Genomic DNA, 27,081 nt, shown 5'->3' on the forward strand with positions numbered 1-27,081 from the left:
TGCAGAAATTGCAAATAGTATTTTTATCATATTCTTGATATGGGAGCAAAAGTTGACTGACCTTATCCCAGATATAACAGAAAGCTGCTGTTTATACTAAAATATTGTGATGACATGTAAAATAAGGTTACCAGGAGCTAGGGGAGAGGGGAAATGGATAATTATTGTTTAGTAGGTACAGAGTTTGTTTGGGATGATGAAAAAGTTCTGGAAAGGGATAGTAGTGATGGTTGTACAACACTGCAAATGTATTTAATACCAAAGAATTGTACACTTAAAAACGGTTACAATAGTAAATTTTATGTATTTTACTACAACAAAAAAAATTTTTAAGAAAAAATTGCCTGCATGAGGAAATAAAAACAATATGAATGGGTAAATCCTGCAGTAACATTTCAATGGTAGATGACTCAAGGAAAAAGAGTTTCAAACTTGGTTTCATGTTAGATATATGTCAAGCTGAATGCTTCTGAAAGTCTTTTCAATCATAATTTTTCAATCGAAACACTGCTGTAAGAGGATTCCTGGTATTGATCACTCTGATATTTCTTATTTAAAAACATGTCAGACATAGGCAATACTTTAACCAAATGATAAAAATTTAAATCACCAATGAGGGACAAGGAGACATCATGTGCCTCCTAATGCATTCATTACCTGAGAAGGACCCACTGCTTACGCAGTATCCAGACAAAAATGCATAATCTTATCTAAACATGAGTTGGTTGGTGGCTACCAACCAAACCCAAATTTGGTACATTCTACAAAATAATGTCATGAAATGTCATTGTTCAAAATGTCAATGTCACAAAAGACAAAGGCTTGCAGGAACAATCCCAAATCAAAGGAGAATAAAGAGCCATGACAAATAAATTCAGTATGTTCCTGGGTGGGATCCTGTATCAGGAAAAAACAGAAAGACTCCTACGAAGAATTTTTTGGGGACAACTGGGGAAATTGGAATACAGACTGCAAACTAAAGTACTGTATTGATATTAACCTTCCTGAATTTGAGGGGCGCCTGGGTGGCTCCATCAGTTAAGTGTCTGCCTTCAGCTCAGGTCATGATCTCAGGGTCCTGGGATCGAGCCCCTCATTGGGCTCTCTGCTCAGCAGGGAGCCGCTTCTCCCTCTCCCTCTGTCCCTTCCTCCACTCATGTGCATGCGCTCTCTCTTCCTCTCTCTCGTTCTTTCTCTCTAATGAATAAAATCTTTAAAATAACTTCCTGAGTTTGAATAACTCTATGTGCTTGTGTACAGTTTTCAAATTTAATACTTCAATGGAAAACTGTTGAAAACAGTATCGTGACTAGGTACCGTAAATCTAAAGAAAAGAGAATGGTTTATAAATGCTGTAATCTAGTTAGTGAAAGTGTTTTTTCACAGGGGTATGAGGTAGCAATTCTGCAACTACTTTACATGTATACTAGAATTAAACATAAATATTTAAGTTTAAACTATTAAGGCATATAAGAGCATGATGTATGCAACTTAATCGCAAATGGTTTAGTACAGGTAGATGATAAATAAATGGATGGACGAACAGATATAAAATACATATATATACATGGAGAGAGAGAAAGAAAATAAGGTAAGATGGGGCAAATGTCAAGTAAACCTAGGTAAAGGGTACATAGGCATTTTTTGGTACTATTCTCACAACTTTTGTGTCAGTCTGAAATTACTTTAAAATAAAAAGCTTAACCTGGGTCCTTGAATTATTATATGACAGAAAACCACCTACACAACCAAAAATATGGGGCGCCTGGGTGGCTTAGTCATTAAGCGTCTGCCTTCGGCTCAGGTCATGTTCTCAGGGTCCTGGGATCGAGCCCCGCATCGGGCTCCCTGCTCCACGGGTAGCCTGCTTCTCCCTCTCCCACTCCCCCTGCTGTGTTCCCTCTCTCGCTGTGTCTCTCTCTGTCAAATAAATAAATAAAATCTTTAAAAAAAAAACAAAACAAAAAACACGCACATTGGGAAGGAAAGCTTCTATTGTGTTAAGCCTCTGAAAGTTGGGGTACACAGTTGCTAGTGTTACACTAACCAATACGATAGGACTTTAATGTAATTGATCTTGGCTTCTTGGAGGACAGAACACTATTTTACTTAATCGGATATTTTTCATAAATACTCTAGGAAATGATATGAAATGAATATGGATCCACCAACGAATGCTAAAAATTAACAGGCAAAAGTTTGAGGAAAAATAGGATATTCACAAAGTCTCAAAGCACCTCCCCGCAAGACACTTTAACTATGGGGGATACTCTGCAGACACCAACTTAAGGGATCAAGGTAAATAACACCATTAATAAGAGTATCAACATTATGAACTCCATGATAGAGTGCAATGGAAAGGATACATCACTGTTTTTCTAGTAATCTTGCCAAAAAATGCACTTTATTCAAATCATAAGAAAATATGAAACAAACCCAAATTAAGGACTATTCTACAAAATAACTGATCAATATTCTTCAGAAGTGTCATGAAAGACAAGATTAAAAAACTGTTACAGACTTGGGGCGCCTGGGTGGCTCAGTCGTTAAGCGTCTGCCTTCGGCTCAGGTCATGATCCCAGAGTCCTGGGATCGAGCCCTGCATCGGGCTCCCTGCTCCATGGGAAGCCTGCTTCTCCCTCTCCCACTCCCCCTGCTTGTGTTCTCTCTTCCGCTGTGTCTTTCTGTCAAATAAATAAATAAAATCCAAAAAAAAAACCTGTTACAGACTAGACAAGACTAAGGAGAAATAAGTAAATGCAATATGGGATCCTGAATAGTATCTCAGAACAGAAATAGACCACCAGTGGAAAAGTGATGAAATGAGAATAAGGTCTGTAGTTTAGTTAATAATATTGTAACGATGTTAATTTCCTGTTCTTGATGACTGTACTGATTATATAAGATGCTAATGGCAGCAAGGTGAGGAATATAAGAGAACTCTGTACTATTTTTGCAACTTTTCTAAAAGTCATTTTCTATAAGCTCATCTCCTGAGTGATTGAATGAATAGTCCTACTGGATTGAACATACATGTTAACCCCCACTCCTACTCAAAACTCCACTAAGACGATAATACAGGGTTGTTTTTTTAAGTCTTAAAACTATAAGAACAAGAGAAAGGGAAAAAAACAAAATTATGGTGCCTAGAAAACAGATGGACATATAGTGAAGGGCAGGAAGTGGAAACCAAGGAGGTCAATTCATACAACAGACTCTGGGAAAGGACCCAACTCCCTCTGAGATGTAAACAGAGCTAGAGGCAGGAAGATAACAGCATTTCAAACCTAAGACACCATTATTTAGGTAGCACTAAGAAAACACAGCCACATAAGATATGACACAACAGTAACACTACTTAGTGTTTATCTTAGACTTATTAAAGGAACTCTTTTATACTTATATTTTTCATTTTTCACTCATATATACATAGAAAGAAAAATAAGCAAAATTAGTTGTTCAAGGTTTTCCTAAAACTTCACATTCAGAATTGAACTTTTGTCAATCTTTTTGACTAAGAGTGGTCGATGTCCATGTTCTTCCATAGTGTTGTCCTCTGTGCTACCAACACCATTTGGTGATGCAGCATTTTTTTAAAAATCCATGAAAAGAAACTGGAACTATTAGTACTCAGCTTTCAAATTTTGTAAAGCTAGACTATTTTTGACTACTGCTTTGAGTTTGCTGCTAAACACTGCGGGAGCATCCAATTTACCACCTCTCTCACTACCCCCATCTCCCATCCATTTGGACCCTAAGAGTTAACAGTACTCCACTCTAGACTTCAGTATCCTTTTCCAAGCCACTTACACCCAGTAGGCCTGTTTTGATGCAATGGAAGATACCATTAATTGTGAGATGTCCTAATTTTAAGTGAGGGAGGGGGGAATATGTGCCTCAAAAATAAATAAAGCAAATCAAGACAATGTTGTACTGGCATAATAATAGAAATACAGAGCAATGGAATAGAATGAGTAGTCCAAACATAAACCCTTACATTTATGGTCAACTGATTTTGGACAAGGGTTCCAAAACCATTCAATGGCAAAAAAATGATGCTAGGACAACTTTGCAACAAATGGTATGAAGACAATTGGATATCCATATACACAAGAATGGAGCTGAACCCTTACCTTACACCACATACAAAAATTAACTCAAAACAGATCAAAGACCTAAATGTAAGAGCTAAAACTATACAACTTTTAGAAGAAAACACAGGAGGGGCGCCTGGGTGGCTCAGTCGTTAACCGTCTGCCTTCAGCTCAGATCATGATCCCAGGGTCCTGGGATCGAGCCCCACATTGGGCTCCCTTCTCTGCGGGAAGCCTGCTTCTCCCTCTCCTACTCCCCCTGCTTCTGTTCCCTCTCTCGCTGTGTCTCTCTGTCAAATAAATAAATAAAATCTTTGAACAAAAAAAAGAAGAAAACACAGGAGTAGATGTTCATGATCTTGGATCAGGCAATGGTTTCTTAAATATGACACCAAAAACACAAATGACAAAAGCAAAAAGTAAACAGATTACCTCATCAAAATAAAAAAAAATTGTATGCTTCAGGGGTGCCTGGATGGCTCAGTTAGTTATGCATCTGCCTCAGGCTCAGGTCATGATCCCAGAGTCCTGGGATTAAGCCCCAGGTTGTCTGCTCAGCTGGGAGTCACCTTCTCCCTCTCCCTCTGCCCCTGCCCCCACTCATGCACTCTCTCTCTCTCAAATAAATAAATAAAATCTTTAAAAAATACTGTATGCTTCAAAGGATACCATCAAGGGGCGCCTGGGTAGCTCAGTCGGTTAAGCGTCTGCCTTCAGCTCAGGTCATGATCCCAGGGTCCTGGGATCGAGCCCCACATCAGGCTCCCTGCTCAGTGGGGAGCCGACTTCTCCCCCTTCCTTTGCCTGACACTCTGCCTACTTGTGCTATCTCTGACAAATAAATAAATAAAATCTTTAAAAAAAAAAAAAAGGACACCATCAAGAAAGTGAAAAGACAACCCACAAAATGAGAAAAATTTTGCAAGTCATTTATCTGATAGGGGACTTATATTTAGAATACAGAAAGAACTTCCACAACTCAAGATTTTATAAAGACAAACAACCTAATTTAAAAATGGGCAAAGGATCTAAACAGACGTTTCCCTAAGAAGATACATAAATGGCAAATAAGCACATATCATTCACATCATTAGTCACTAGGAGAATACAAACTAAAACCACCATAAGATACCATTTCTTACCCACTAGGATGGCTATAATAGAAAAGACAGACGATAACCAATGTTGGTGAGGATATGGAGAAATTGGAATCCTCATATATTGCTGGTGGGAAATGTAAAATGACACAGCAGCTTTCAAAGAGTCAGGCAGTTCCTCAAAAAATTGAGCATAGAGGGGCACCTGGGTGGCTCAGTTGATGGAGCATCCGGCTCTCAATTTCGGCCCATGGCATGATCCTGGGGTCCTGGGTCAGGCCCCCCACTAACAAAAATAAATAAATCTTTAAAAAAAATTGAGGGGCGCCTGGGTGGCTCAGTCGGTTAAGCGGCTGCCTTCAGCTCAGGTCATGATCCCAGGGTCCTGGGATCAAGCCCCGCATCGGGCTCCCTGCCAGCGGGGAGCCTGCTTCTCCCTCTCCTCCCCGCTCGGTGTGCTCACTCTCTATCTCTCTCGCTCTCAAATAAATAAATAAAATCTTAAAAAAAAATTTTTTTAATAAATAAATAAATAAATAAAATTGAATACAGAGTTACTATATGTAACCTAGCAATTCCACTCCTAGGTTATTAACCAAGAGAAATGAAAACACACATCCACATAAAAACTTATACACAGGGGAGAGGGGTGGGGGCATCAGTTAGCCTGGTGATGGGTATTAAGGAGGGCACATATTGAATGGAGCACTGGGTGTTATACGCAAACAATGAATCATGGGGGGCGCCTGAGTGGCTCAGTTGGTTAAGCAACTGCCTTCAGCTCAGCCATGATCCCAGGGTCCTGGGATCGAGCCCCACATCGGGCTCCCTGCTTGGCGGGAAGCCTGCTTCTCCCTTGCCCACTCCCCCTGTTTGTGTTCCCTCTCTTGCTGTCTCTGTCAATTAAATAAAATCTTTAAAAAAAAAAAAAAACAATGAATCGTGGAACACTACATCAAAAACTAATGATGTAATGTATGGTGACTAACATAACATAATAAAATAAAATTTAAAAAAAAATTATACACAAATGTTCATAACAGCATTATTCATAACAGCCAAAATGTAGAAACAACCCATGTCTACCAACAGATGAATGGATAAGTAAAATATGGCATATACATATAATCAAATATTACTGGGCCATAAAAAGTACTGATACATGCTACAACATGAACACTGAAAACATTATGCTAAAAAAAAAAACTATATTGTACAATTCCATTTATAAGAAATGTTCAGAATAGGCAAATCCATACAGATAGAAAGCAGAGTTGTGGTTGCCTAGGGACAGTAGGACTGGGGATGACTACTACTGGGTACCCTGCCTAGGGTTTCTTTTTGTGGTGATGAAAATATTCTGGAAATATATAGTGGATATACTAAAAACTGAATTGTACACTTTAAATGGGTAAGTTGTATAGTATGTGAATTATATCTCAATAAAGCCATTAATTTAAAAAGTGAGGAAATAAGAGACAAAAAAGAAAACAAATTAAAAAAAAAAAAATAACTGCATGAATGTTCCAAAGCTGTGATCATGTTAAGTGTATTAAACCCAACAGGATGAATGTAGAAAATACAATCTTTATCTAATATAGGATTTATTAAATTAAAATAGCACAATCAGTTCAGGTGACTTAGTTAGGATTATTAAAGTATCAATGTTTATATGGTGGCTGAAAAGCCCAAAAGCAGAAAGCAACATAGTTAGAAATAAATAGAACGGGGGGGATTATAATTACTGATCTAGCAAAGAAAACACATTAACTAATAAAGTGATAAAATTAATTACCCTTGTTTAGGAAGGGTTAGGAGTATTTGTTATAATAAAAAAAACCAATATGGATATAGAAAGAGTTGAAATCAAGTATATTTGAAATATGCTGTAGTACATGACAGTACACTTGTGAAAGCAGTAACATTTAGTGGAAGAGAGGAAAATATAATACCCAAAGAGAATCCAAATACATATGAACCTGCACATAAATCTAACCTGCTTTTATTATTCAGTACAATTTCGCATTCTAGATGTAGAATAATATAGAGTAGGGATTGGCAAACTTTGTCCTTTAGGTTCTGAGGTTCTGTGGGCTATAAACAGTTTCTGTTACAGCTATTCACCCAGCCACTCTAGTGTGAAAGCAGCCATATACTATACAGAAACGTTAAGTGTGGCTATGTGCCAATAAAACTTTGTTTATGGAAGCTGAAATCTGAGTTTCATATAATTTTCATGTCATGAAATAGTCTTTTTATTTCTGTCCCAACCATTTAATGTAAAAACCATTCTTCGCTCATTGGGCATACCAATTAATTAATTAATTAATTAAATAACTGACTGACAGGATGGATTTGGCCCATGGACTATATTTTGTCATCCCCTGATAGAAGAATGCTTTTCAGTATTAGAAACACAACACCCTGATAAACAAAAAGGAACAACCAAGTCTTACACTGTACAGCAATACTTTTCAGAAACGAAAAGGCATACTAATAAGAATGCCTCATCTGAAAAACAGTGACAAAAACCATTAAGAATATTTATGGGAATTATGGGGCGCCTGGGTGGCTCAGCTGGTTAAGCATATGACTTCGGCTGAAGGTCATGATCTCAGGGTCCTGGGATGGAGCCCCATGTGGGGCTCCACGCTCAGCAGGGAGTCCGCTTGTCCCTCTCCCTCTGCCCCTCCCCTGACTCATGAGCATGCACCGCGTGCATTCTCTCCCTAAAATAAATAAAATCTTTTAAAAAAAAAGAATATTTATGGGAATTAAGTGAGTTAATTACACACAAAAATTTCTAAGAATAATAATGGATGCTCAGCACTCAAAAACTATTTCCAATATTATTAGTAAAAAGATATTTATACTGACTCAGAGAAAAGATAAAGGCAATGATCCCATTTCTGCAGTAGTACAACACAAATCAGAATTAAGAGTGATTACTTTTGGGGTACGTGGGTGGCTCAGTCGGTTAAATATCCGACTCTTGATTTTGGCTCGGGTCATGATCTCAGGGTCCTGGGATCAAGCCCCACGTCAGGCTACACACTGGGCGTGGAGCCTGCTTGAGATTCTCTCTCCCTCTGCCCCTCCCCCTGCTTTCACGCACACACTCTCTGGGTCTAAAAAAAAGGGGATGATTACTTTTAGGTCTAAAATTCCCTGCCATGGTATTTTCTCAAGAAAGTCTAAAATTCTCAAGACTAAATTTTATTTCAGCACCAAGAAGCTGTTATTTACATATAAGACAAGTTTCTAGAAGAAGGGTGAGAGAATGACAAAATATTTGAGACTTATGGCTCTAAAAAGTTACCCAAAGGACTTCTCAAAGGAAAAATTAAGATTAGGGTCAAGATTTCAACCTTGGCTACACGTGTGAGGCCAATGCTAAAACCAGCATGGTGAACCAACCTTTCTTTACCAAGGATCTGTTCTATATAAGAACCCACAAGAAGTCACTACTTGATAAAGAGCTCAGAGCTCATCTATTCCACCTAACCACTTGCTGCTACGTCTCAGTTTAAAAGTACAAGGCACTTAAGCAGAACCATTTGTTCAAGAACAGGAGAATTATACTACTTGGCCCCAGCCCAATCTTGTGTTGCACACCCTGTAACACCAACAGAAAGAGTAGAGAAGCCATTTACTTATCACCATGAGAGGTGCTTTCAATCACCATATTCACCTGACCTAGAAAGGGAGGCTTAAAATTCACAATTAAACAGAGCACCACTACCTGCCTTTTCCAGATAAAACTGCGTTTTGAGAGAAAAAAGCAAATCAATAGTCATTTTGATTTCACAACCTTAAACAATGGAATGCTGACAAGGCACCCTACTATACATTCACCCAACCACCTGTCGCCAACATCACCCTCAAACACAAAGGGCTATTTTTATGTAGCACACTACAGAGATAGATAATATCCCATTGCCATGGCAACAAGTTTTCCAGAAGATATGCTAGAGCCCATGAAGAATGCAAAAGAGAACAAAGCTCTCTCTTTGCACTTGCCTTTACTTTGCAGTATATGAGGAAGATTCTTTTTTAAGTCCTCGGTTTGCTCAATAGGGCCTTAGTAAGTTTGAGCAATGTACAAAGAAATTCTGAGTGGACACATATACAGCTATTTTGGGGTGAGGAAGAATCTCTACAGGAATCTTATCCTTCGGGGGAAGAAAAATGTCAAACTAATGCTAGGTCATACCCCCAAATGTTATAATATACTTTCTACTCCCCTGAATTCATCTCTGGTCCCTAGGGCAACCTTTCCCACCATGTGCAGCTACTCCTGGCAGAATCTCCAAGAAGGCTACTCTATTGCTGTATTTTTCCCAGTGCCCTGAACAAGAACAAACCCAGCAACCCATGGAAATCTCCTACTCTGATCAAAAAGCGTACACATGCATACATCCCATACCCAAATGCAAACAGACAACCCCACAGTCTTCAAGACTTTCCTAAAGAAGTAGAAAGAAGCAGCTCAGATGGGCCAGTCACTCCTGTCCAGCCCTCTCTTGTCCCTCATGAAAGTCTGCGCACCCAAGCCCAGCTTGGCACAAATGGACTTCCCTTGCCCCCTACACCAGCCATGCCCCATTCTCCCTAGGATCCAGGGCGGTGGTTCCCAGTTCACCTTGTAGTCTGTGCTGGCTTTTCCTCCATGTGTCCCCCAGAACCACAACCCTTTATCCACTCTGCCCAGGAGGCTGGTCTCTATAAGCTTCAACTCCCAGGCTTTTCTGCCTCTCGCTTCCAGTTGGGCACTGGAGCACATCAGACAGAGTTGGTTATTTGTCCCTCAGCTCACCAGCCCCTCCCTGGCCACAGTTCTGGCAATGACTGCATTCTTCTAGACCACTGTTCTTTTAGGAGAATCACACCTTTCACAGCTCCAGCAACAACATTTCTTTCCTGGGCCCTTTCAGATCTAGGGACAGCAAAGGCTTCGTGCTGCTGCTGATCTCTCCAAGCCTCCATGCTGTTTTCAGTAAAACCCTCTGAGTGTGCCATTTCCTTCAGGGCCCTGAACAATACATAGCCTTACCTCAATTTCTTTTTTTTTTTAATGGTTTACAATCAATTTAGTATCTAATTTTTTTAATTTTTTTTAAAGATTTTATTTATTTATTTGACAGAGAGAGACACAGTGAGAGAGGGAACACAAGCAGGGGGAGTGGGAGAGGGACAAGCAGGTTTCCCACGGAGCAGGGAGCCTGACGTGGGGCTCGATCCCAGGACTCTGGGATCATGACCTGAGCCGAAGGCAGACGCTTAAGGACTGAGCCACCCACGCGCCCCAGTATCTATTTTTAAACAACAATAATTACACCCGAGTTAAAGTCTTACCCCTTTATAAAAAACAATAAAATAAATTCTATGAAACAAATACTTAAAACTTCAATCAGTAAGACAACATGTCAAATGTGGAATTTAAAATCAGCTGATAGGACAGATTAATAAATATTTTAAAGTTAGCTAACAAGTTGTAAATACTTTTGTAAATTTTATGATAGAAAAAATTTGATATATACAGATTTAAAAAAAAAATAAGATGGAGGGGCGCCTGGGTGGCTCAGTCGGTTAAGCATCTGCCTTCGGCTCAGGTCATGATTCCGGGGTCCTGGGATCAAGCCCCATGTCGGGCTCCCTGCTCAGCAGGGAGCCTGCTTCTCCCTCTACCGCTCTTCCCCGCTCGTGCTCTCTCAAGTAAATAAATAAAATCTTTTAAAAAAATAAAAATAAAAAATAAGATGGAAATTTATTTCTCTTTTATGTAAAAGTAGTATAAAATTGGACTGTCTCGGACTAATAAGGCAGCTTTATAAAGGTATGGGACCCAGGCTCTCTCCCTATATACATATACTGCTGTTCTGCCATGCTCTACATGTAGCTTTTACCTCCAAAACCACCACATAAGCACCAGCCTTCATATTCCAGTACAGTTAACAGAGTATTATATTAGTCTCAGGTGTACAATATAGTAATTCAACAATTGTCTGTGTTACTCAGTGCTCATCATGATAAGTGTACTCTTAATCCTCTTCACCTATTTCACCCATCCCCCCCCACCTACCTCCCCTCTCGTAACCATCAGTTTGTTCTCTAGAGTTAAGAGTCTGGTTTTTTGTTTATCTTTTTTCCTTTGTTCTGTTTCTTAAAATCCACATGAGTGAAAATCATATCGTATTGTCTTTCTCTGACTGACTTATTTCACTTAGCATTATACCCTTTAGATCCACCCATGTTGTTGCAAATGGCAAGATTTCGTTCATTTCTTTTTTTCTACCTGAATCATCAAATTATATTTGGGAGAACTGACACAGAAATATTTAAAAAGTTTATTTCCAGAACAAGACCACTGAGCCCACATTAACATAAATATTTAGTATCAGAATAAAATCTTGAAAATGCTTTCTAAAATTCAAACTGAGCAAAAATTCTACTAAACCTTGATTTCCCCACCAAGCCAACGTATTAATTTTTCTTCTTGTCATATAAACCTTGTCTCGACGTTTTCCAAATCCCCAGCTTAAAATTTTTTTAAGCATTTTATTCTTAAGTAATCACTACACTGAACATGGGGCTCAAACTCACAACCCCTAGGATCAAGAGTCACATGCTCCACCAACTGAGCCAGCCAGGCGGCCCTGAAGTGATAATATCTTAGACATATAAGGTAGAATAGATTAAATTATTAAGGGGTGCCTGAGCCTTACCTCAATTTCTGATGGCTTCCTTGGCTTTGAAGTTTAAGCAGCCTTCTTGACCCTAGACTGTCTCATGTTCTGCTTTACCATACTGAAGCTCCTTAGAAGCAGATTCAAATCTCCTACTCAGACCAATAGATAGACTCACCCTTTTAAGCAAGAATTCCAACATTTACACAGAATTGCTATGAAAGCCATAGCCTCTCCACTGAGACATCATCAAGAAACCCCCCCTTTATTTTTTAGTTTGTCTCTTCAACAAAGACTGAATTTCAACCCAAATAATTATGAAAAATATTACCAGAAGTCATTTATCTATGTGACCATGGGCAAGTTACTGAATCTCTCTGTACCTCCATTTTGTCTTCTTCAAACTGGGAGCGATAATACCTACTTTGTGGTTTGCTTGTGAAAATTAAATGAGATGAGCATTCTACAAGCTATAGGACGAGGTCAATTACATGGTAATCAGTAAATAAATGGTAGTAGCTACCATGATTGTTACCACGTATCTACAACCGGAGTAGATTTTGCCTCAAGGGACAATTATCTGGAAACATTTTTGGTTGAAACAACTAGGGGAAGGGCAGATACTGGCATCTACTGGATAGAGACCAGGGATGCTGCTAAACATTCTATAATGCACAGGACAGCCCCCACAGCAAAGAATGATCTGGCCCAAAGTGTCAATAGTGCCAAGGTGGAGAAACCTTAGAGAATGAAGAATAAATTAAAAGAACCTAGGGGCGGGGCGCCTGGGTGGCTCAGATGGTTAGGCGTCTGCCTTCGGCTCAGGTCATGATCTCAGGGTCCTGGGATCGAGTCCCGCATCAGGCTCCCTGCTCAGTGCAGAGCCTGCTTCTCCCTCTCCCTCTGCCATTCCCTCTGCTTGTGCTCTTCTGTCTATCTCTCTGTCAAATAAATAAATAAATAATCTTAAAAAAAAAAAAAACCTAGGGGTGCCCGGATGGCTCAATTGGTTGGGTGTCTGACTCTTGATTTTGGCTCAGGTTGTGATCTCAGGGCTGTGAGATCCAGCCTCGAGTGAGGGGAGACAGAGAATCTTAAGCAGGCTCCAAACCCGGGGAGTTTGCTGCTCCCTCTGCCTCTCCTGCTCCCCCTGCTTGTACTCTGGAGTGCACTCTTTCTCTGTCAAATAAATAAGTAAAATCTTTTTAAAAAAAGAACAAAAGTGGGTATGTAATTAAAAAAAAAAGATTCTCTCTCTCCCTCTACCTTTGCCCCTCCCCCCCCAGCTTGCACTCTCCCTCTCTCTGTCTAAAAAAGAATCTAAGACATCCCACATGGTAAATTTCACGCACTTTGCTTCCAGCGCCATCTCTTAGTAACAAGACTCAAAGTTACCAGAGTGTATGCAAAGGAGAGGAATTAAAGCATTTTAAAACAATTTTAAAGGAATCCTAAAGGAGAAAAAAACTCAAAAAGCAAGCACACCAAACATCTCCAGGGTCAAAAACCTGTTCATGTAAAATCATCTGTTTTTCACAAGACTGACCCTGAACTAAGGGATAAACAAAGAGATTATTGCATTACATATTTTCTTTTGAAGGCATCAGAGCAAACATTACACATTTAAGAAAGCCTGCTTTTAAAAAAAGCAAAAACAATACTTAATTGCTGGCATTTATGGGATTTACTTCAATTAGTCAGGAAATTAACACAGGTGAAACATTTAATTACCCCCAGGAGGCTGAACAAAGCTATTTTTCTGTAAACCAATGGCAAAGTGTTACAAATGAATTAAGTCAAAGCAAACGTTTACTACTAACCTAATATTAAATAGCCTCTCCTGGTCCTGAATTAAATTATGAGGAGAGCCGAGTTTCTCCAGTCTGTTAAAAATCACTTTTCCTTCAGGTTCGTGTTCTAGCCCCTCTCTGAAGTAGAGAGAACAGTGGTAAATAAAACAGGCCCAAAGTCAGCTGGCATGTGCCCCCCAGGGGCTCTCTGGAATGAAGCAGAGCAGAGAGGGCAAGACAGGAAGGTCAGGAGCAGGGAGAGTTGAGCAGGGACTGCAGGGACTGCAGGGACTGCAGAGCGAAGTCCTGGTGGAAGCAGCTGAGCTTTCATTCTCTCATTCTCTCTGGCCTTCCTTCCCCCTCGCAGGGCTGCCTGAAGGGGGAGGGACCACCGCAGCCTTAGGGAATCGCATTCCTGGCGCAGAGTTGCCAGCAGTGCTGCTGCCAGTCTGACTTTGAAAACGGTCAACTATGAAGTACTGAAGTTCCCAGTCCAGACACCTCACAACTCTTCAGAGCATGGCTTCTTAATCATTTCTGTGCTATGCCCCTTGCCCTTTGGTAGTCTGCATGGACCTCTTCTCAGAATACTGTTTTTAAATGCATAACATGAAACACTTAAATAGATAGGATTATAAAAGAAACATACAGAAATATAGCTATCAAAATATTAAAAAGCAAATCTGTGGTAGTAAGGCATGTGTTTGAATATGCATTACTACCTGCGATAATTATGATTTTTAAAAAATCCTATTTCTACAGGTGATGAAATCACAGGTACGACTACTACTACTGTGGTTTGTTGCCTATATGCACAATAGAAGGAAATGCTTGATTTCAGTTAGGGGTTGGTACAAACAAAAACGTATCTTTTTCCACATCTAAATTCACAGACCCCTGAAGTGGACCCAGGCCTGCTTTAGAGTATTCCGGGCAGGAGTGGACATGCAAGGCATTCATATCTGCTTTTCCACTTCTTTTCCTGCCTCCTACTAGTTAAGAGGAAAAAACAAATTGCCTAAAGACTAAAACTGAAAATAATACATAAGAAGATAATATACTTGCCAGTTCTACTTGGCATAAGAAAATGAATTACGCATGAAAATGTATTTTTAAAAGATAAAGAAATTTTAAATGAGTGGGTGAGCAAAAACATCTATATTATCTGGCCCCAAAAAGATAAACAGAGTAATTTTCTGCTTCAGAAAACTCTGGAAGGCAAGTAAGTGTGGTACAAAGTTCCTAAGCTGACACATACCACCAATAATTCTCACTTCCTGGTGTCTTTGCTTTTGAATAATCCTCTCCCCTTCAGTGCAGACAAAACCTGTGACTTGCTTCTATATATAAGGCAGGATATGGCAAAGGCAATGGGGTGTCACTCCTCTAAGCCAACGGGAGAGAGAGAATCTCCTTAAAGAAGCCAACAGCCATATTATGAACTGCCTATAGAAAGAGCCATGTGGCGGGGAACTGCAGGTGGTCTCTAGTAGCTGAGACCTTCAGTCCTAAACTCACGAGGAACAGAATTCTACTAACGATGACATGAGCTTGGAAGAAGTCCCCGAGCTCCACAAAGAAATGCCACCCAGCCAATGCCTTGATTTCAGCCTTGTGAAACCCTGACCTGCAGACCCAGTTAAGCCATGTCAGGACTCCCAACCCAAAGGAACAATAAGATAATAAATGTGCTGTTTTAAGCTGCAATTTAAATTTATGCGAAGTCATTATAGAGCAATAGATAATTCATGTAGTAACCAGTACAGGGGGTGAACAACCATCCCAATTTGCCTGCTACTGTCCTGCTTTGAAAACGGAATCTCGTGCCCCAGGAAACCCCACAGGCCTGAGCAACCCAGGCTGGTTAGTTACTATGATCTGAATGTGTGTCCCCCACAAAATACATCTGCTGAAATTCTAATGCCCAATGTGATGGTATTAGGAGGCAGGGCCTTTGGAAGTTACTTAGGTCATGAGGGTAGAGCCCTCACGAATGGGATTTAATGCCTTATAAAGAGGCTCCAGAGAGAACCCTAGCCCTTTCCACCATTTAAGGCCACAGCAAGAAGGTGCCAGCTATGAACCAGGAAAGGGGCCCCTCACCAGAAGGCAAACATGCTGGCACCCTGATCTTGGACAACCAGCCTCCAGAACTGTGGGCAGTAAATTTCCATGGTTTATAAGCCACCCAGTCTGTGGAATTTGTTATAGCAGCCCAAACGGACTTAGCTGCCCACCAAAAAACATGTACTGAAGAAGAGAATGATGTAAATACAAAATCCTAGATACCTGCCTTTATGAAACAAAGAGAAAATTTGAAAAAAAAAAAAAAAACCTGGAAAGGAACCAAACCCTCTTTAAAAAGTTACTGATAATTAGTGAAACAACTCAAAATTTCCTCACAACCAATTTTCCATACCCTTAAAGTAGGACAGTCCCCAGTTATGCATGTGAAACTAGGTCAATATTCAAATCCATCTTGCATTTTTTTTTTTAAATAATCTCTAACCCAACTCAGGGCTTGAACTCACGACCTCAAGATCAAGAGTCACATGCTCCACCGACTGAACCAGCCAGGCGCCCCCATCTTGTATTTCTAGTCTTCACTTTTGTTACCTTTTCAGTCTCCCTATTGGTTTACCCAATTATTCTAAATCAGTCTCAAAAATTGTTATCTTTAAGACTGCAAATAGCTCGATCACGTGGAACCATCACTGTCTTGCCATTTGACCAAAAGCCAAAGATACCTTTTCTGCCTATATTAAACCCCTCCATGTTCCCATCTCCTCTGACCACTCCCAGGTTCCTTCTTTAAAGATAAACCCCATGAATTGTGTGATATCAGAGACTTGCAGGGTAGGGTACAAAAGTGAGAACACAGATGGAACAGAACTGATCACACGTGCATTGATGGTTGTTGAGCATGGATGGCAAGCACGGAGGAATTTAATGTATTATTCCATCTACTTGTTTGAGATTTCCCATTTAAAAAAAGATGAAAGGGGGCGCCTGGGTGGCTCAGTCGTTAAGCGTCTGCCTTTGGCTCAAGTCATGATCCCAGGGTCCTGGGATTGAGCCCCGCATCAGTCTCCCTGCTCAGTGGGAAGCCTGCTTCTCCCTCTCCCACTTCCCCTGCTTGTGTTCCCTCTCTCGCTGTGTCTCTGTCAAATAAATAAATAAAATCTTTAAAAAAAAATTAAATAAAATAATTTAAAAAGACGAGAGGATGGGGGATGGGGTAACTGGGTGATGGGCATTAAGGAGGGCACATGATGTGATGAACACTGGGCGTTATATGCAACTGATGAATTGCTGAACACTATATCTGAATGATGTACTATGTGTTGGCTAATTGAATTTAAATTTTTAAAAATGTAAGAAAGTAAATGTCAAGATGGTGACATTCATTCACAGGATGCACCAGAAATTAAAAAAAAAAAAAAAAAAAAAAGATGAGAAAAAAAAGCAAGCCTATGAAAGCCCAATCAATTAACTCTAAGGTCCTCTAACACTTCAAGAATATCAGTGTGCGGGGCGCCTGGGTGGCTCCGTCGTTGCGCGTCTGCCTTCGGCTCAGGTCATGATCCCAGGGTCCTGGGATCGAGCCCCACATCGGGCTCCCTGCTCCGCGGGAAGCCTGCTTCTCCCTCTCCCACTCCCCCTGCTTGTGTTCCCTCTCTCGCTGTCTCTGTCAAATAAATAAATAAAATCTTTAAAAAAAAAAAGAATATCAGTGTGCATTTTGCTACCTATAAAGGAGCTTTTAATATTTGTACACATTTAGCACGGTCCCCCAGTCATGTGACATTCTATACAAATAAAAATGCCACCTACTTTCCTCAGTCATAAAGGCCTCTACAACACCATAATGATGAGTCACTATAAGAATAGGTAATGAAGTTTTTTTTTTTAAGATTTTTATTTATTTATTTATTTATTTGACAGAGAGAGACAAAGCAAGAGAAGGAACACAAGCAGGGGGAGTGGGAGAGGGAGAAGCAGGCCTCCCACCAAGCAGAGAGCCCAACGCAGGGCTCGATCCTGGGATCATGACCCGAACCGAAGGCAGACGCCCAACGACTGAGCCACCCAGGCGCCCCGGTAATGATTTTTAAAAAGGAAACATAAATGAACTAGAGCTACATGTGTCAACAAAGATGAATCTCAAAAACATAATAATGAGAGGAAAAGCAAGTTGCAGGTTACCGAGTACAATATTCCTAATTTTAAGTTGAAAAGTCATACAGGGGTGCCTGGGTGGCTCAGTTGGTTAAGGGTCTGCCTTCAGCTAGGGATTGAGCCCCGTGTTGGGCTCTCTGCTCAGCAGGGAGCCTGTTTCTCCTTCTGCCGCTTCGCCTACTTGCACTCTCTCTCTCTGTCAAATAAATAAAATCTTTAAAAAGTTGAAAAGCCATACAAAACAATATATTATTTTAGTGACATATATATATACACACACAATATCTACATGTATAATAAACGTATTAACTTTTTTTGTTTTTGTTTTGTTTTGTTTTTAAAGATTTTATTTGTCAGAGAGAGAGAGAGAGAGTGAGAGAGAGCACAAGCAGGGGAAGCAGCAGGCAGAGGGAGAAGCAGGCTCCCCATTGAGCAAGGAGCCCCATGTGGGACTTGATGCCGGGACCCTGGGATCGTGACCTGAGCCAAAGGCAGACGCTTAACTAACTGAGCCACTCAGGCGTCCCATTTTTTCAATTCATGCACACCAAATTCAGGACAGCAGTAACCTCTGGGGTTGGAAGGAAAGAGAATGGGACCAGAGAAAGAGATCACAGGAAACCTTCACACTGAATGAACTGTTTTACTTATTTGCTGGGTAATCCTCTAAGTTTTGCACACCTGAAGTTTTTTTTTTTGTTATAAAAGAGTCAACAAGCAACTATTATGCAAATGTCCCTCTTTTAACCACACAACGGTTTGGCTCTGGTACTTCCTATATCTGCTGGCATTCTTTCTTTTTTATAAAAAAAGAATACTATCTTAAACAGCAAATATTCTTTCTTACTGTTTTAGTATTCTGGCCTCTATCTCCTTAAAGTCTATGTTACAAAGGGATATGATATAAAGATGTAAAAACAGAAAACTGCCTTATTTGCATTTTTAAAAAACAGTTCTGGCTAACAACCTAACAATGGGGAAAGTTCACAAGAATTTTGTCTTTTACCTATAGTTTTCTTTAATGATTAAACAGTTGCTTCAATGAATTACAAGAAAACCTTTAAATAGGACTTCTTCCCAAAGGTGAGTCCATGCATAGGGCACCTGGGTAGCTCAGTCAGTTGAGCCTTGGACTCTTATTTTTTTTTTAAGATTTATTTATTGGGGTGCCTGGGTGGCTCAGTCAGTTAAGCAGCTGCCTTCCGCTCAGGTCATGATCTCACGGTCCTGGGATCAAGCCCCGCATCGGGCTCTCCTCTCAGTCAGCTGCAAGTCTGCTTCTCCCTCTCCCTCTGTGATCTCTCTCGCTTTCTCCCTAAGAAATAAATAAAATCTTTAAAAAAAAATAAAGATTTATTTGAGAGAGAGAGAGCACGCACAAGCGGGAGGGGCAGAAGGAGAGGGAGAGAGAATCTCAGACTCCGAGCTAAGTGGGGAGCCTGATGCAGGGCTCAATCTCACAACCCTGAGATCAGGACCTGAACCAAAAACCAAGAGTCAGACACTTAACTGACTGCACCACCCAGATGCCCTGAGCAACTGACTCTTTTTTTTAATTTTTTAAGATTTACTTATTTATTTTAGAGAAAGAGAGTGAACAAGCACAGGGAGGGGTGGAGGGAGAGGGAGAGAGAAACTTCAGCAGACTCCTCGCTGAATTCAGAGCCCCACTTCAGGCTGATCTCATGACCCCCGAGATCATGACCTGAGCCAAAACCAAGAGTGGGACGCCCAACCGAATGCACCACCCAGCCCCCCCACCCTTCTCCACCCCCCCACCCAACTCCTGATTTTGGCTGCAGTGGTGATCTCAGGGTCCTGGGATTGAGCCCCCACATCCTCTGCACTCAGCGGGGAGTCTGCTTGAGATTCTCTCTGCCCTCCTCCCACCCCGTATGCTCTCTCTCTCTAAAATAAATAAATCTTTAAAAAAACAAAAACATGATTCTGTGCACAGGAATTTTTAAAATATCCCCTGCTTCTAGCAGCTTTGTTTTACTTCTTTACATCAATCAAAGCTGCTTAAGCAATCAGACATTTATTGGCTTTTTTCCAATTCAATGATTTCCCCTGATATTATAGAATCAGCAGTGTTTTATAGCTATGCCCCTTAATGTCTAAGAGTTAACCATCAAGTCAGAGAAAGACAAACACCATATGATCTCATTTACATGTGGAATCTAAAAACAAAAAACTTGAACTCATAAATACAGAGGACAGGTGGGGGAGGGATGGGTGAAAGTGATCAAAAGTTAGAAACTTCCAGTTATAAAGTAAGTAAGTCATGGGGATTTAATGTACAGCATAGAGACTATAGTTAATAATACCATACTATATATTTGAAAGTTGCTAAGAGAGTATATATTTGAAAGTTGCTAATTAGAGTATATCATAAAACTTCTGATCACACGAAAAAAATGTTTAACTATGTACGGTGATGGATGTAGACTTACTGTGGTGATTTCACAAAATATACAAATACCAAATCATTATGTTGTATACCTGAAACTAATAGGTTACATGTTAATCATACCCCAATTAAAAAATAGACTATTTCAAAATAAAAGGAGTTGACTATCATAAAAACTAAAACAAATTATGACTACTTCAAATATGCACAGCATTCCCAGAGACTAACACACCATCCTAAAAGATAAATATTATAAATAAGTCTATATAATTTAATTCATTACATCAAATGCAAAACTTGCTAGTTTAAGGTAGATATTTTATTTCTAGAGGTTATATTCCTCTTTTTTTGTTTTTTTTAAGTAAGCTCTACACCCATCATGGGGCTTGAACTCACAACCCCTTTATCAAGAGTCATGTGCTCTACCAATTGAGCCAGCCAGGTGCCCCTCTGGAGGTTATATTCCAAATTGTTTCTTACTCAAATCAACTGAAGAATAAAAAACATTTGCACTGGAACGTAAACTCCATGAAGACAGGGATTTGTTTGATTCATTGTTGTAACCTCAGCATCTAGAACTGTCCATTATGAGCAATAGAAATTCAAATGCATGTCAAACCCAACCTGATTCCCACCACACCACCTTATGCCTTCTAGTAAAATGATGGCCTTTGAACACCAATGAAATACTTCACAACCTGAGAAACCAATCACTCTAACATTTGTAATTCTTTGTCTTAAAACAAAAACTATGTTTCTCAGACATTTATATTTTCTTTTTCTAATGTAAAGGGTTTTGTTCTACCATTTTTCACCTAGTACTAGAATCCAGCTTTTATTTATTTTTTTTAAAGATTTTATTTATTTATTTATTTATTTATTTGACAGAGAGAGAGACAGTAAGAGAGGGAACACAAGCAGGGGGAGTGGGAGAGGGAGAAGCGATGCAGGGCTCCATCCCAGGACCCTGGGATCATGACCTGAGCCGAAGGCAGATGCTTAATGACTGAGCCACCCAGGTGCCCTAGAATCCAGCTTTTAAAATAAATCAGCAAATGAAGATAAATACTCTAAAAATAGGACCAAAAGACCTTTTTAAAATAGGCTATTATGATGCATTAAAATATAATTTAAGATGGCGAATAAACATATGACATGATGTTCAACATCATGTCATTAGGGAACTGCAAATTAAAACAACGAGATATCAATCACTACATTCCTATGGTCAAAATAAACACTGATATCATTAAATGCTGGTGAGAATATGGAGCAACATGAACTCTCATGCATTGCTGAGGGGACTGCAAAATGGTACAGCCACTTTGGAAGACAGTTTGGCAGTTTCCTACAAAACTGAAGACACTCTTACTATATGATCCAGCAATTACACTTCTTGGTATTTACACAAAGGAACTGAAAACTTAAGTCCACACAAAAATCTGTACACAGATGTTTATAGCAACTTGATCTATAACTGCCAAAACTTGAAAGCAATCAAGATGTCCTCCAGTTCATGAATGGATAAACTGTGGTACATCCAAACAATGGAGTATTATTCAGCACTAAAAAGAAATGAGCCATCAAGCTATGAAAAGACATGGAGTTATCTTAAATGCATATTATTAATGAAAGACGCCAATCTGAAAAGATTACATACTGTGTTTTTCTAACTATATGACATTCTAAAAAAGGCAAAACTATGGAGACAGTAAAAAGATCAGTGGTTGCCTGCGGTTGGGGGTAAGTGGAAGGGATGACTATGCAGAGCACAGAGGATTTTTAGGTCAGTGAAACTATTCTGTATGATATTTTAATGGTAAATACATGTCATTATACATTTGTCCAAACCCACACAATGTTCAACACCAAGAGTGAACCATAATGTAAACTAGGGACTTGGGGTAATTATGATATGTCAATGTAGGTTCATCAATTGTAGCAAATGTATCACTCTGGAAGGGAGTATTCCTTTTTTTTTTTTTTTTAAAGATTTTTATTTATTTATTTGAGAGAGAGAATGAGACAGAGAGCATGAGAGAGGGGAGGGTCAGAGGGAGAAGCAGACTCCCCACTGAGCAGGGAGCCCGATGCGGGACTCGATCCCAGGACTCCAGGATCATGACCTGAGCTGAAGGCAGTCGCTTAACCGACTGAGCCACCCAGGCGCCCTCCTTTTTTTTTTTTTAAGATTTTATTTATTTATTTGACAGAGAGAGACACAGCGAGAAAGGGAACACAAGCAGGGGGAGTGGGAGAGGGAGAAGCAGGCTTCCCACCGAGCAGGGAGCCCAATGCAGGGCTCAATCCCAGGACCCTGGGATCATGACCTGAGCCAAAGGCAGATGCTTAATGACTGAGCCACCCAGGCGCCCCTGGAAGGGAGTATTCCTAATGGGGGAGGCTGTGTATGTGTGTGACAAGGGGGGTATATGGGAACACTATGCACCTCTCCTTCAATTTTGCTATTAACCTAAAACTGCTCTAAGAAAATCAAGTCTTGGGCGCCTGAGTGGCTCAGTTGGTTAAGCGACTGCCTTCGGCTCAGGTCATGATCCTGGAGTCCCGGGATCAAGTCCCGCTTCTCCCTCTGACCCTCCCCCCTCTAGTGCTCTCTCTCTCTTATTCTCTCTCTCTGAAATAAATTAAATTAAATTAAAAATTAAGTCTTAATATATTTTTTTTAAAAACCTTGGAATGTACAACACCAAGAGTGAATCCTAATGCAAACTATGGCCTTTGGGTAATAATGATATGTCAATGTCAATGTCGACTATAACAAATGTACCAGTCTGGTGGGGGATGTTGATAATGGAGGAGGCTGGCATGTGTGCTGGTAGGGGATGTATGGGAATTTTCTGTACCTTCCCCGTAATTTTGCTGTGAACATAAAACTGCTCTGAAAAAATTAAATCTATTAAAAAATATATATATATACACATTTCAACAGAAAAAAATCCTTAACATAACTCACTTTCATGACAAAGTAACAGACATAGTAGTTTATTTTTTACTGCAAGGAGGAGACAAAATTAAGTATTTTTGTAAAACATTTACTCCAGGTAAGATTTTCACCCTGCCTGAAATGTTATGGTAATCTTAATTATATGCTCATTAAGAAAAAAAAATCTGGCTGTTACCATAGAAATTACCAGGGATGGTTAGTGCCTCCATGATTTGGGCAGTTATACCTGTTGGGTCACTTAATTCTGAACTTACAGGTTCCTGTTCAACAGGGAAAGGCTAAAAATGTCTACATTTGTTTTAAAGAATGGCTAATACACTCATGGGGAAATGCAAATTGAGGTAAATGGAGCATGCACACACACATCAAGATACGACACGACACACCACACCACAACACACCACAACACACCACTCCCCACTAAAATGGTTGGTAAAAATTAGGTGGGGGCTGACTGCTAGCTTTGTTTGAATCTCTTCTGATTACATTTCCCTGTCCAGGATGCCTCTGGTGTTCATTTTTACCTGTATGAAGAATACTGGATTATTGCAATTATATTAGGTTAATGGGGAAGTATGTATTTTATTTTGCTGGGCTGAGTAAGAAAGCTTAGAGCTCTGAAACATTTACTATAAGCAATCTTCTAGGCATGTCTCCCTTTGCCGACATCTGAAGCAGTCTCCAGTTTCAACTGGACATCAAGAATATAAACTCATTCATGCAAATCTACTGTGCCTTGGGTTCTTTCTAAATCATATATACTTGAAGGGAGCATGGATTCTAACACCAGGAAAGTCCCCTCCCCAATTCCTTAGGAGTGGTGAACCAACATATTCACATTTAATATGCCCACTTTCTCTTATCACACTCCATGTATTACTGACTACAAAATAAGCCTTAGCAGGTGCCCATCTGTCACTTACTTGCTGTGTGGGCTCAGTCACTTATTCCTTTTTCAGTTGAGAAGTTGCAACATCGTTTAATAAATTTATATGCTTGGGAATATTCTGAGGGCCTCAAGTAATGGCCATGGTTTGTGTTTTAAGACACTGACTTTTTGTCTACCTAGTTCAGCTCAACCATGGAACAGCAATTGCAGAACTTTCTACATATAAAGGACTTCTTAAGGGCTAAACAGCCATGCTAAGTTCTATGAATACTAATTACATTTTCAGAAATCCCTTTTAAAAGGTGAAAGATTACAGAGTGGCTAAAGTTATGCTCACAAACATATAGGCATATGCATGTTCCAGCAGTATAAAGCGCAGTCTTAAGTGGTAAGAAAAAAAATAAAGAACCTACAAACACAGTGACATTGCAAGTGAGCCATAAAACCCTCACTAATCCTCTAGAACTAGATTTTAAAATACCACTCCCCACTCTAAATATTCAATTGATGTTAACTTTCATACTAACTATTGTTTTTAAGAAAAGCTTCATTTCCATGCACCCCTATGTTTATAGTTTATAGCAACATTCTTCACAACAGCCAAGATATGGAAGCAACCCAAGTGTTATTTATTTATGCATACATATTTATTATATATCTATATAAAGAAATATTATTCAACCATCAAAAAGAATGAAATCTTGCCATTTGCAATGATATGGATGGAGCCAGAGTATAATGCTTAGCAAAATAAGTCAGTCAGAGAAAGACAAATACCATATGATTTCACTCATATGTGGAATTTAAGAAACAAAACAAGCAAAAGGAAAAGAGACAAATCAAGAAACAGACTCTTAATTACAGAGAACAAACTGGTGGTTACCAGAGGGGAGGAGGTGGGGGGATGGGTGAAATAGGTGATGGGGATTAAAGAGTGCACTTGTCCTGATGAGCACAGGATGATGTATGGAAGTACTGAATTACTGTATTGTACACCTGAAACTAATATAACAGTGTATGTTAACTGGAAATAAAATGAAAACTTAAAAAAAACAATTTTAAAAAGCTTTTCATGTTTTGGGCCTGATATTAAGAATCTTATCAACATGAAAGCCTGGTGATATCAAAAGACGATGCTTATCAAGTAGTCTTTCTCCAAGCTCCAAGGAAAGCACAAAACAAAAACAGCATGTGCTGTGGATCACTCCCTCCTCCTTTTCCAGGTATGGAGCAGCTAAAAGGAGGTAGCTATGACACACATTACTTTCCAGTTCTATTTCAAGTCCAAGTAATAAGATGGGAAACTACAGCTGTCTCCTATGGTGGATGTCTGGGTCTATCTCTAGCCCGAAACAGTAAGCTTGGCTTTGCCCTGACAGACATCCTCTTGCAGCCCTTTGTCCCTGCTCTGTTAAGGCTTTCCAATTTAATACCAATATTCAGAAATATGTTAGTGAGCAAATACATATAGTAGATATATATATCTATATAGATAGATAGATTACATGGATATAAGGCGGACAACATTCAATTCTGGGCCCCTGGCTCTATATACATACATACATACATACATACACACACATACACACACACGCACGCGCACACACACGCACACTTCAAGTTCAAATCCCAGCAAGGCACCCTGAGCGCCTACCCCTTTCCACCCACCCAGGAGAGGTAAAGGCAGGAGCAGCGAGCAGAGGTTAAACCAGACACTAGCCAAAACAAACACCACTTCCAAAACAAGGCAAACTTTGGGTCCGGACGGCTGCAGAGCCCCAGCAATGGCCGGGGGGAGGGGAGGGAGTGTCACTCTGTCTCAGGGGAGGAAGACGGGGAGCGCACCCAGCACTCCTGAGCTGCGGAGGAGGCTGGTGTTCCCCGGGGGACAAGGGCGTCGCCGCCATCCCCGACTTCAACCTGCCCGAGGCCTCCAGGTCCTTGGGCAGCCCCATCGCCCCACCCCGCCCCCTTATCCCCACAGAAATGGTCCCCACAGACCTGCTGTGGCAGGGGGCGCGGGGACCTACCTGGTGCAACGTCTCGGCGGGCAGCTGCGACGCCCGGAACAGGTCGGCCACAGGGCCCGCGGCTGCGGTGACCGCTCCGGGGACGGCCCTGGCGGCCTCAGGGGGCCCGGACCCGGGGCCCCCGCCTGCGGCGCCGGCGCAACGCGCGAAGAGCTCGGAGTAGCACTGCTGCTCGCCCTCGCTCAGTAGCAGCGGCGGCCCGGAGCCGCAGCCCCCGCCCGTCGCCGCCTCCATGGGGCCCGGAAAGGGATCCGGCGGAGCACCGTCACCGGGTAAGGAGCCGCCGCCTTCGCCTCAGCCTCCGCCGCCTCGGTCTCGGCCTCGGCCGCCGCCGCCACCGCCCCCACGCCCCGCAGCTGCCGCGCTGCCGCTTCCTCCCGGCGCGCGCCGGCCCCGCCCCCGGACTTGAATGTTGTGCCTCCGCCGCGCGGCACATGGAGACAGGCGCGGGGCGGGCCAATCGCAGCCTGAGATCGCACCCCGGCCCCGCCCCCGCCGCCCCGCCCCGCCCCACCCCGCCCCGCGCCGCGCCGCGCCAGGTAACTAACTCTGCGGGCCGCCCACCCGGCGACCCGTCACCTGCTCCTGCCGCACTCCCCAGACCCGGAGGGCAGGAGCCAGCGCTTGGCGCGCCCATCCAGCCCGAGAGGGGTGCCCTTGGCTCTCCTCCCTGGCTGGGAAGGGAGACAACTAGACCCACCTGGAGTATGGCGCTTTTCAGGGGGCGGAGAAAGCTGTGGTGATTTCTCCGTAGAACGCTGGAGCTGGTGCGGCGCCCTTCGCAGAAAAGGGAGGAGGCATGAGAAATTAAGTTTCCCTTTTTTCATAGCAGTAGCGCTTCTGTCCTCCTATGTCCTATGGAGATCCAGAGATCTCCATACGAACTGACTGACCCAGTGACTGACCATAGCGCTCACGGGGGCGATGAGGTTAGGCCACTT

At 41.2% G+C, this 27,081-nt stretch overlaps 1 protein-coding gene across 7 annotated transcripts in view; it reads right to left on the reverse strand.

Moving 5' to 3' along the window:
• REPS2 (RALBP1 associated Eps domain containing 2) overlaps nucleotides 1-26,511 on the reverse strand; it is a 219,156-nt gene extending 192,645 nt beyond the window's left edge. For 4 of the 7 annotated variants that reach the window (XM_078064789.1, XM_078064784.1, XM_078064786.1 and 1 more), the window contains exon 1: nucleotides 26,141-26,509. In XM_078064789.1, the coding sequence (XP_077920915.1) occupies nucleotides 26,141-26,374 (234 nt within the window). In that variant the 5' untranslated portion in view covers nucleotides 26,375-26,509. Of the gene's footprint in view, nucleotides 1-26,140 lie in introns of all 7 variants that reach the window. The other 3 variants (XM_078064785.1, XM_078064788.1, XM_078064787.1) reach the window with 2 other exon arrangements.
• Between the last annotated feature and the right edge of the window lie 570 nt (nucleotides 26,512-27,081).

The sequence above is a fragment of the Halichoerus grypus genome, chromosome X (genome assembly GCF_964656455.1).
Source record: "Halichoerus grypus chromosome X, mHalGry1.hap1.1, whole genome shotgun sequence".
NCBI classification, from domain to species: Eukaryota; Metazoa; Chordata; class Mammalia; order Carnivora; family Phocidae; genus Halichoerus; species Halichoerus grypus.